This window comes from Crinia signifera, chromosome 1 (genome assembly GCF_055691185.1).
Source record: "Crinia signifera chromosome 1, ASM5569118v1, whole genome shotgun sequence".
In the NCBI taxonomy this organism is placed as follows: Eukaryota; Metazoa; Chordata; class Amphibia; order Anura; family Myobatrachidae; genus Crinia; species Crinia signifera.
Window position 1 is genome coordinate 440,611,703 of NC_139217.1, and position 12,820 is coordinate 440,624,522.

The following is a 12,820-nucleotide window of genomic DNA, read 5'->3' on the forward strand; positions in this document are numbered from 1 at the left end:
TGTATAGTCAACCATGGGTGATTTCATACCCCCACTATCCAACTACGCATGGAGTTGATTTTATATAGTGTGGCGAGCGCAGCGAGCCACCGTGCCCGAAGCGTGGCGTGCGCAGCGAGCCCCGCGAGGGGACGTGGATAACTTTACATGTATTCTGCGTCCCCTCGCCACGCTTCGGGCACGGTGGCTCGCTGCGCTCGCCATACTATATAAAATCAACTCCATGCATAGTTGGATAGTGGGGGTATGAAATCACCCATGGTTGACTATACAATTAAAAATTGGGTCTTTACAATGAAAAATCACATTGCATTGCATTGTATGCCACTATATTGCATGCGATGGGATGCAATAATCGGACGCCCAGATAATACATAAGTACCATTACTTCTCATGAATTCCGCGTCCCCTCGCGGGGCTCGCTGCGCTCACCACGATTCGGTAGGCGTGGATAGTGGGGGTGGCGTTAACAGTGGGGGTCCATTTAACATAGTAATCACCCATCAGGGTGCCTGTACAATTAAAAATCGGGTCTGATCACATCGCATCGCAATATTAAATTGTACAGTGCAAGTCTTAGGACCCGAAAATCGGATCCCATCGCATCCCATCCCATACCTTAATTAGTGGTATGCAATGGCATACGATGGGCGCAGTGCTAGGAAACAAGTACCCAAATATGTTTTAAAAGCATAATATAACAAGTTCTCATTTACTGGTGGATAATGGGTTCCTGTACAAAGTACTCACTATCGCTGCCCATCTAGACGACACCGGGCCATGTACTTACATTTGACAGTGAGCTGCGGTTAGTACCCAATTTCTTCTTATTAAACTTCCCCCGCATATTACTTCATATAGTTCTGTCTCGAACTCTATCAGAGCCATGTAAGGTCTGGAGTGAGGAGGAACTTCATCACCGTCTATGATCCTTACCTTACCTCCTGCGTTAAACAAGAGAAATATGTCTTGCGTCAAAAAAAATAAACCCAATGCATACATTTTACATATCGCCGGTATATTCTTTAATGATACATATATAATACAATGTCTGCTTTACTATAAAGAATAGAACTGTTAGAAGCCAACAACCCATAATTGGGACAGTAATAAGGTAACGTGCTGTAGGCCCTAGATAGCAAAGGTTTGCAACCTGTCTATCGCCGCCAGTCTGGATGACTAGATTCACGCCTAGATGAGAAGCATCGTCAAAAGAATTTAAAAACAATAATAAAATAAAGCTTAAAACAAATTAGTGCACAAAGCAGATTCTGGACGATACAAGAACAGGATTCAAAATGGTAGCTCATACTGATATTTATGCATATACAGTTGTGCTCATAAGTTTACATACCCTAGCAGAATTTGTGATTTTCTGGCCATTTGTCAGAGAATATGAATGATAACTCACAAACTTTTCTTACACTCGTTAGTGGTTGGGTGAAGTCATTTATTGTCAAACAACTGTCTTTATTCTTTTTAAATCATAATGCCAACAAAAACTACCCAAATGACCCTGATCAATAGTTTACATACCCTGGGGATTTTGGCCTGATAACATGCACACAAGTTGACACAAATGGGTTTGAATGGCTACTAAAGGTAACCATCCTTACCTGTGATCTGTTTGCTTGTAATCAGTGTGTGTGTGTAAAAGGTCACTGAATTTCTGGTCTCCTGAAAGATCCTTGCATCTTTCATCCAGTGCTGCACTGATGTGTCTGGATTCTGAGTCATGGGGAAAGCAAAATAATTGCCAAAGGATCTGCAGGAAAAGGTACTTGAACTGTATAAAACAGGAAAGGGATATAAAAAGATATTCAAGCAATTGAGAATGCCAATCAGTAGTGTTCAAACTCTAATTAAGAAGTGGAAAATGAGGGATTCTGTGGAACCAAATAACGTTCAGGTAGACCAACAAACATTTCAGCCACGACTACCAGGAAAATTGTTTGGGATGCAAAGAAAAATCCACAAATAACTTCAGCTGAAATACAGGACTCTGAAAAAAAGTGGTGTGTTTATTTCAAGATGCACAATAAGGAGGCATTTGAAGAAAAATGGGCTGCATGGTTGAATTGCCAGAAGAAAGCCATTACTACAAAAAATCCCACAAAGCATCCTGCCTACCATACTCCAAATAGCACAGAGACAAGCCTCAAAATTTCTGGAACAAAGTCATTTGGAGTGATGAGACCAAATTTGAAATTTTTGGTCACAACAAAGCATATGATGAAAGTTACACCATTCCAACTGTGAAACACAGAGGTGGATCGCTGATGTTTTGGGGATATGTGCTCTACAAAGGCACTGGAAACTTGGTCAAAATTGATAGCAAGCTGAATGCAGCAAGTTATCAGAAAATACTGGAGGAAAATTTGCACTCATCAGCCCGGAAGCTACGCATGGAACGTACTTGGACGTTCTAACATGACAATGATCCAAATCACAAGACCAAGTCGACCTGTCATTGGCTACAGCAGAATAAAGTGAAGGTTCTGGAGTGGCCATCTCAGTCTCCTGACCTCAATATCATTGAGCCACTCTGGGGAGAACTCAAACGTGCAGTTCATGCAACACAGCCTGAGAATTGACAGGAACTGGAGGCTATTTGCCAAGAAGAATGGGCAGCTTTACCATCTGAGAAAATAAAGAGCCTCATCTACAACTACCACAAAAGACTTCAAGCTGTTATTGATGTTAAAGGAGCTAATACACGGTATTAGGAACTGGGGTATGTAAACTTTTGATCAGGGTCATTTGGTTAGTTTCTCTTGTCATTGTGATTTAAAAAGAGTAAACACAGTTGTTTGACAATAAATGGCTTCACCCAACCACTAACCATAAGTAAAAGAAAAGTTTGTGAGTTATCATTCATATTCTCTGACAAATGGCCAGAAAATAACAAATTCTGATATAAACTTATGAGCACAACTGTATATGCTAAGGGTATACATTAAAAATATATATATTTGAATGTAGCATTTCACAAAAAGATATGGCTGGAATTGCATCAAGTGTTCACTTCTGAATGGATCTACATTTTGTCATAGAATGAAAGTACAAAGGTGGATAACAAGAACCCAGCTAAAGGATATTGCTTAAAATATATGCAGTGCATCGGGAAAGTATTCACAGCTCTTAATTTTGTTATGTTACAGCCTTATTCCGAAATGGAATAAATAATTTTTTTGCCCTTCTCCTCTGATCGCTGAGTTTAGACGGACGGTCAGCGCTAGGAAAAGTCCTGCTTGTTCCAAACTTCTTCCATTTACGGATAGTAGAGGCCACTGTGCTCATTGGGATCTTTAATGCAGCAGATCTCTTTTTGTACCCTTCCCCAGATTTGTTCCTTGAGACAATTCTGTCTCTGAGGTCTACATACTATTCCTTTGAGTTCAAGCTTGGTTTGTGCTCTGCCATGGACTGTCAAGTGTGGGACCTTATATAGACAGGTGTGTGTCTTTCCAAATCATGTCCAAACAGCTGAATTTACCACAGGTGGACTCCAATTAAGGTGTAGGAGCATCTCAAGGATGATCTGTGGAAACAGGATGCACCTGAGCTCACTTTTGAGCTTCCTGGCAAAGGCTGTGAATACTTATGTACATGTGATTTCTTAGTTTTATATTTTAATCTTCGAAAACCTTTTTTTTTTCACATTGTTATTATTGGGTATTGTGTGTAAAATTTTGAGGGAAAAATGAATTTATGAATAAGGCTATAACATAACAAAATGTGGAAAAAGTGTAGCACTGTGAATACTTTCCGGATGTACTGTAGTAAAAGTTTTGCTTTGGATATAACTACTTTTGTGCACAGCCAAATCTGGAACTCCTTTCTCAAAATTCAGTCATTGCTCATTATAAGTCTACAAGTCCCTGCAGAACAATTTAATCTAACCTATCAAACCTTTAAACGTGGGAAACCAATGAGATTCTATTTATTGCTTATCTGAAAATAAAGTACTGCACTTGGATAGGGCACCAGTTATTTCAAGATAAATGAGAAATGATTTCTTTTTAGACCCTCCAAACAGATAATAACATTTATATATGAATAGTCCTGCAATATGGGTGCCGGACGGGGTCCCAACACAGTCATTTACCAGACATCGGGATCCCGACTGTTAAAACACTGACAGATGGGTTCCCGACGGCCACGTCTATTCTCCCTCGTGGGGTCCACGACCACCGCAGAGGGAGAATAGAATAGGTGGCGAGCGTAGCGATCCACTGTGCTCGCAACATGGCGAGAGCAGCGAGCCCGCAAGGGGCTTTGTTGCGCTCACCATGCTGTCTGAGTCCGGCCAGTCGGGATCCTGACGTCGGGCTAATAAATGTCGGGATCCCGATTGTCGGAACCCTATACCACATCCCTGCAATATATATTGCAAGAGGGACAGGAGAACAGGTACAAACTTTTGGGGTATATGGTAAGATGCAGTAGCTGAGAGGTCATAAATCAGTCCAGTACGTTGGTGCACCTGGCCTCAGACAGTTTTATTAGTTAATTGAAAACCCCAGAAAAAAGCATCAAAATAAATACTTGCCGTAAACACAGGATAATTTCTAACTCGCTAGAAAAACAAAAATAGAACCATACCACTTATAGCTTGTCGTTTTTAGAAGTAGCAGGTTTTCTCCCCCATAGCCAAATGCGTAGTGTCTGCTTTCCCCAGAAAGAGACCCCTAACTCTCACGCAGGTATTCAATGCTGTTTGCGAGTGGTGACAGCGAGCAGGGCTTCCTGATCGCTGTCACCACTCACCCTGACAGTATTCAACACACCCTCCGCATACGCCAATTCCCCCTCGCTCCGTTTTTTGAGCGAGGGGGAATTGGCGGATGCGGCTCCAGAAGCAGCGAGACTCGCGGCTAAAAACAGCGAGTTTTCTGCAGTAGCCGCGGGTCTCGCTGTTTTGGGGAATTCTCGCCGTCCTGTGACGGCGAGGATTTCCCCAGAACGTTGAATAGAGCGAGCGGCCGGCGCGGGGGTTAAACAGCGAGTATCGCTGGTTTTCTGCAATCCTCGCTGTTTTACCCCCTCGCCGGCCGCTCGCTGCAGCATTGAATACCCCCCTCAGTCTGGCAGCTTTTTCACAAACATCCACAGCTGGAGTAACTGAATAGCATTCTGTGAGGCTAACAGCCTAAAGACCCGAACTGGGTGTAATGGATGGTGAACCCTACCTCTCTTCAACCATCCAACCCCCACCCTCTACTGGTTTTTATAAAGAACCCAATGGCTCACAACAGAACCAGCAAATCTCCTGGGGTTTTTAAAACACATATGTCTGAAACCTGGGGGAAATATACCTACCTTCACTATACCAGTGACCCTGTCACACTATAGTATTAATACAAATAGGCAGTGGCACTGTTATTGATAATATCTAATCTAGGGCGGCGGAAGGCTGGAAGTGGAGCCGCTTGTTGTAGAGAATCTGGAAGTGAAGCAGCATCTACAATATCAGAGCCAGCGGTGCATTGCTGATGAATTTGGACAGATTGTTGTGGTGTACAGTGCCACATCCATCAGCTGCTACTGTACATTCAGCCACTCTTACGGATCCTCCTAAACAAGCAGCTCCTTCTGCTGCCTCCCTCCCAGTAAGTAAACAGCCGGGCCCTGTACCTTGCCTGTGGCAGCAGTAATTAAAGCATATAGCAGTATAACATATTCTTTATTGAAGTCTTATGTTGCCATTCTTTGTTTATCAGGATCTATGAGGAAATAGTGATGTGTCACTATTTCAGAGGAAGAACAGTTACAGACAGATAAGGGCTGGAGACAGACCAGCCAGAGATGTTGGGATAGTTGCCTAGAGATGTCTAAAGTAGCAGTAGAAGCAAGGGAGTCACTGGTGGGGAGATGTATTAAGCATAGTTTCCTACCCTCCTGCATTCTGCAGGAGACTCCCTGAAATAACAGCAATCTCCCTCTCTCCCTCATTAGTCTAGCAATCTCCCTCATTTGACCTAGCACACATTGCACTTTTGAGCGAAAAGGGAATGAGAGACAGATACAGTTACATTGAATCATCAGCACCATTTCCCAGCACTTTAGCAAGTATAGTATCTCTTACTAACAGATTTGTGGCTCATCTACATTTGGATATAAATAATTTTAAAATATGGGACCGTCCCGCGAAAAATGGGACAATTGGGAGGTATGGAACCATGCCTGCGAGCATTCAATGTAGATAGGTCGAAGGGTGAACACTTCTGAGCAGGGAAACAATAGTGGAGGTTAAAAATAAAACAATCCCAGGTACTTGTGTATTATCACGGCGCCCCCATTTCCATCGCATGGCATTGTACAACCAAAAAAATCACGTCGCATCGCATGTCATGCCATATGATCGGATGCGATGAGACGCGATTATACCCGATTTTAAATTGTACACGCACCCAGACCCGATTTTACATTGTACACCCACCCTGATGGGAACTGACAATGTTAAATGCCCCCCCCATTGTTAACGCCACCCCACTATCAACGCCAACCCGAAGCGTGGCAAGCGCAGCAAGCCCGCGACGGGCGGCGGTACGCGTCCTCCGACCTTTTCATACCCCTTCTATCCACATCGGCGTGGAGTTGATTTTATATAGTGTGGCGAGCGCAGCAAGCCACCGAGCCCGAAGCGTGACGAGCGCAGGATGCCCCACGAGGGGACGCGCATTATTTCACAAGTATTATCAACTCCACGCCGACGTGGATAATGGGGGTATGAAAAGGTCGTAGGACGCGTACCGCCGCCCCTCGCAGGGGGGCATTTAACATTGTAATTACCCATCAGGGTGGGGATACAATTAAAAATCGGGTCTGGGTGGGCATTTAACATTGAAATCGCGTCGCATCGCATGCCATTACAATGGCATGCGATGCGACGTGATATTAAAATTGTACACTATTCCCAGGAAAAGCCTCAAATCGGGTCCATCGCATGCCATGGCATACCATCGCATACCTTAATTAGTGGTATGCGATGCGACGCGACGGGCGCCGTGATACTACACAAGTACCCAATCCCATGTAGATCCCTCATTGATCAGCATTTGATTTATATCAATCCAAGAATTCAGTGGGGACTAAAGAGGTTACTCTACCTTTGAACAAAGTATCAAGTGAAGAGAGAGAGAGCGAGAGAGCGTTATAGTGTTATAGTTGACAGATTATCTCCTCAATACACGACTAGCCGTAGAGAGCAGGGGCGGATCCAGGATAAAATGACAGGGGGGGCACCATAATAAAAAAGGGTTTGGGTGGGGGAGGGGCAGTGTTAGTGGTGCCAGTGTACATGCTAAGAGAGCCAGGGGTGCCGAGAGGGGGGGGGGGGAGCAGGTACAATTTACCTGGGCCCGGGCCTGTCAGGGGGGCCCCGGTCTGGACACACAGTTTTTCTTTAAATTTGGTGGCGAGTGCACCGGGTCTGAGTCCGCTTTTCAGCAGCTGCATTAAGAGTGCGGATGTGGGCGGACATGGGGGCAGCAGCATCACAGAGGTCCTTTCGCTCTCCGACTACATGGTCTGCTGAGAGCCAGCCACGTGACTTGGGAGCATACTGTGGCTCGGCGACAAGAGGATACTTGGGGTAGGTAGTCCCTGGGTGCCGGGAGGAGCTGGGTCAGAGAGAGGCCACCTCCCTCGGGAGTACCACCCACTCTGCAGAATCCAGCCCGCCCCACTCCAGCCATTCCAATCCCAGCCACCACCAGCAGCAGCAGGTGCCAGTGCCATGTCTCCAGCCCAGCGATCCCAGACCTGGATCCCCTCCCATGTCCAGGTCACTGTGTTCCAAGGTGGAAGGTGGGTGGCTGGTTGCTCTGTGTCTGATGCCTCCCTGCATGCTGCTCGGGCTGAGATCCAACTCTGGAAGTCAGCATGTAACTCCTGGCAGAGCATGTACTGTAACTCCATGACAACAAGCGTGTTAACCCTTGGAAAGCATGTAACACATGACAGAGCATGTAAATCCATGGCAACAAACATGTTAACCCCTGGCAGAGCATGTAATCAATGGCAGAGCAGGTTAATCCCATTGTAAAGAGCATGTTAACCCCTGGCAGAGCATGTAACTCTGGGCAGGGCATGTTACCCATGGCAGAGCATGTAACCTGGCAGAGCAGGTTAATACCATGGCAAAGAGCATGTTAACCCCTGACAGAGAATGTTAACCCCTGGCAGAGCATGTAAGCCCATGGCAATGACCATGTAAACCCATGGCAACGAGCATGTAAACCCTGGCAGAGCATGTAACCCCTGACAGAGCTGGTTAATCCCATGGCAAAGAGCATGTTAACCCCTGACAGAGCAGGTTAATCCCATGGCAAAGAGCATGTTAACCCCCGGCAGATAATGTTAACCCCAGGAAGAGCATATAACTCCAGGCAGAGCATGTAAACCCATGGCAACAAGCATGTTAACCCCTGGTAGAGCATGTTAACCCCTGGAATCAAGCATGAAGCCCATAGCAATGAGCATTTAGGTAAGCAGAACTTACAGTATGGGGCATATTATGGCCCTTATTCTGGTTGGTGCGGCCAGAGCCGCACACGGGGCTCCGGCCGCACAAACCAATCCCCGCCCACCCTACGGATCGCCACGGCCGTCCGTACACGGACGGCTGGCGATCCGCATAAAAATGGTGGAGGCGTACGCCTCCACCATGGTGGGAGCTGCCCCCTGCATTCGATGGTCGTCGACCATCGAAGGCAGGTCCGCACGCCCCGGCAGCTCCCGCAAGCTGAGACCACACGGACAATCGTCCGTGTGGTAGCTTGTATGGGGGCTGAAAGCTGACATCCGGCGACGTCAGCTTTCCGCCCCCATGAGTTGCGTCATGCCCTCATTACCATGCATACGCCCCGCGTTTGCATGGGAACGCCCATGAAACGCGGGGCGTACACATAGGGAAATGAGGGCATGAAGCCTCTCACGCCCCTATACGCCCCCTTTGCGGCGGACGAAATACGTCTGCGGCGAAGGGGGCTGCACATGCGCAGATTGACCTCTGCGCATGTGCAGAGTAAAAACATCGGCGGTACGGCCGCACGCGGGCCGTACCGCACGAAACAGAATAAGGGCCTATGTGAGGTATTATATGTAATAGACATTACAGTGTGTGGCATAATCGGCAATGAGCATTACGTTGTGTGGAATAATATGTAATGGGCATTGTGGCATGTGGTAACATATGTAATAGGTATTACGGTGCATGGCATAATGTGTACTGGCCACTATGGTGTGTGGCATAATGTGTAATGAGCATTATGGAATGTGGTATAATATGTAATGGGTGTGTGACATGTGTAATAGGCATTACGGTGTAAATTTTTGTCCCTGTATCCACCTTGGAAGCAGTGGTGTAACAAGGGTCCGCAGAGTGTGCGGGAGCTCCATCCGTGGGGGCCCCAGTAAGTTGTTGTACCGGGGCCCAGGATTTCTCTTGGCGGCGCTGAAGAGAGCAGCAGGAGACGGTGGGAATGGAATTAAAAATAGGCCCTGGCATTTAAAGTACGCAGGCCCACCATGGGCGACAAAAGTGAAGGATGTAGTTGTGCGCGCGCCAAAGGCGCACTCCGGAAAAGGGTGTGTGCCTACTTAACAGGGGGCGTGTCAACACCATATACAACTTCTACACATTATGCAACAAAATACTAGACCCTATTATACTTGCCCCTTACACATGATGCCAAATGGAATGAGCCAAAATTGACATAATGCCATATTGATTGAGCCAAAATTCAAATAATGCCACATGGATTGTGTCAAAATTCACATAATGCCACATGGATTGAGCCAAAATTTACATAATAACACACACGGATTGAGCCAAAATTCACATAATGCCAAATGGATTGTGTCAAAATTCACATAATGCCACACGGATTGAGCCAAATGCATAAAATGCCATACGGATGGAGCCAAAATTCACATAATGCCACATGGATTGAGCCAAAATTCACATAATGTCCATTACACGTTAAGTTACACGCCATTATGTCCATTATGTGTTATGCCAAACACCATAATGCCTATTAAAAATTATGCTACATAAGTGCTGCTTCTCTACATGCTCATTGCCAGAGGTTCCATGCTCGTTGCCATGTGGGATTACATGCTCATTGCCAAGGGGGAATACATGCTCGTGGTAAATGGGGGACAGCCGCCGCCAGGCAGAAGTGATAGCCACTGACAGTGGCAGGGCCTGGCTGTATTCAGAGCACTGCAGGTCCCGGCTATTTGAAATAATACCCCTTTCACACCAGAAAATGCATTCCCAGGTTGGCCCCTTTTACACCAGCCTAGTCCCTGCATTTTTTTGGTGTGAGGGGGAGAGAAAACCTCCCACCCCCTTTAACCAGTTATCTCATTTAACCGGCTATATCTTCGGAACCAACTGACCCATTTACATGAGACAAGTATTATATTGAAGAACTTTTGATCGAGCTTTGAATGATTTTGGTCCAGTGAAACTGGAACGTTTGGTTCCAGAGTAATCTGCCCTCAAAGAACATAACAGCCATGAAATTACATTTCAAAAATAAAAAGATCGGTTTACATGCAATATCTCTGGAACCGATTGACCGATTTGGACCAGCCTGATATCATATTGAAGGCCCAGCGATTTGGAATTGAATGAAATCAACCACAAGCTTCTGTGATGCCAGGGCAGGAACTGGCAGCCGTCGGAACCGGGTGGGGGTCGTAATTGACGGGTCCCATATTATCCTATGGGGAAAAAACGTTACAGGTTTGCCAGGCGATATCTCCGGTTCACGGGGGGCTAGAGACACGGGGCTGGGCTCGTTGGAAAGTCCTGGTCCTCAGCTACAAAGTAAATGACAGGGGGGGCACGTGCCCGGGTGCCCCCCCCCTGAATCCGCCACTGGTAGAGAGTGACTGCTCTTTTTTACTTGCTACTGTTTATCGATCATTTATACTAAGGCCCTTATTCTGATCTGTGCGGATATTCCCGCATTCTTACGGAGCGGTCCGCACGCCACGGTGTTTTGCCGCATGCGGCCATCGTCCGTAGAAACGCCCACGTGTCCTCCGCATTCGGACGGACTCACTCTTTAAGAACAGGGCGTGTTTACGGACGACATACAAACCATGCGTGTGCGGGAGAAACACTCCGATTCGGCACGGTATTACAGAGTATTACAGAGTATGCTCGGGAATACCGCATCCGAACGGGAGCCAAGCGGTGCTACCGCACGTAAGCGGAGGATTTACGCCAAACAACCCACTATGAAGTATCTTCTGCAAGACATCACATGACCCACTTATTCAATTACCTATCCTCATAAAAAACTGCTTATTTGGAATTGGAATCAATTAGATTCCAATATATCCTTACAAGCATGCCTAACACATGCATAGCACACATTAACCCTTACAGCAATGTAAGTGCAATGCTTTGTATTACACCCTGTGTAAAAGATTATAAACAATCTACACATATACTATTTAAAGTGCAAATAAAACCAACAACTGTGAACTTGCATAAACAATTTTATTAATGCCACAATTAACATAATTTAAAAAATATAAAAATCAAAATTAAAGAAGCTGGTCCTTGAGGTCCTGCAGGTCGGCTTGCGCCAGCCGCAGATGGTGCTCAAGTCGCCGGAGGGCCCCATGCACACCCTCATCTGCCGGTGTGGTGTCATCTGTGGGCATGTCAAAGGGGCAACAATTAGTCATGTTATTCTTGCATACATTTCACATACTGCGACATAAATTGCACAAATGCTAGGTGACATGTGTGTATATATATATATATATATATATATCTATGTAGAGCATGGGTCCTCAAACTGCGGCCCTCCAGATGTTGGGAAACTACAAAGCCCAGCATGCCTTGCCACAGTTTTGCTATAAGGAAGTGTTAAAACTGTGGCAAGGCATGGCGGGATTTGTAGTTTCACAACATCTGGAGGGCCGCACTTTGAGGACCCATGATGTAGAGAGATAGAGACACACATAGATAAATAGATATGACACATATATACATACATGCTAAGTTATTTACTACATACTGTATTTTGTGGCCTATACACTTTACTCTGCAGAAGACATAACAGTCATATTGTTTCTTCTCAGTCACAACCCACCCATGACTAACCAATGACAAGCAGGTCATGGGCTCCGTCAATAAGAACTTGTCACAATCTGCTCAGTCTATAAGTTCAGTGATGGTTCGTGGCATGGGAGTTATGCAAATGTAAGGAATGCACAGTACACATCCTCAAAATCATAATTCTGTCTAAACCAACCTACAATTCTGTGACGGGCAAAAAAAAAACTGAAGTACAGGGGGTGTTTAGGTAGAGGAGGCTCCTGGGACACTGGCAACTTCTGACTCCATTCCAAGGTAGGCCGGGCCATACTCCATTTATAGCATACATCCTAGAGTTTATAAATAACATTCACCAACAATATAGATTCCACTATTTGATGGGTCATAATCCACGCTTGCAGCAGGTGAATTTAAGCCACAAATGATCCACTCATCCCTTTACTCCAGGATCCTGTTTAACTACAACGGTTATGTGGCAGTCAAAATGGACCTCCAACCCATCCCACAAACCTGTGTAATTCAGAGGTGTCCTGGATGAAAGGGATGCCTTGGACACCCCATCTAACCCGTACCTGTATCTGTAGCTACCCACTTTGGGGTCTATATGATTAGTATGGGCCCAAAATTTGTAATCAACAGTGCTAAAAAACAAATACCAGTACAACTACTTCATGAATTATGCATTATGTCAACATACCGATCTGCGCCGACTCCGGTGCCTGGCACGCC

At 45.7% G+C, this 12,820-nt stretch overlaps 1 protein-coding gene across 2 annotated transcripts in view; it reads right to left on the reverse strand.

The window, feature by feature from the left end:
* Window positions 1-12,820, reverse strand: part of LOC146032033 (mast cell protease 4-like) — a 43,426-nt gene that overhangs the window by 10,001 nt on the left and 20,605 nt on the right. For both annotated transcript variants that reach the window (XM_083158472.1, XM_083158471.1), the window contains exon 2: window positions 791-944. In XM_083158472.1, coding sequence (XP_083014598.1) covers window positions 791-944 — 154 coding nt within the window. The remainder of the gene's footprint in view (window positions 1-790; window positions 945-12,820) is intronic.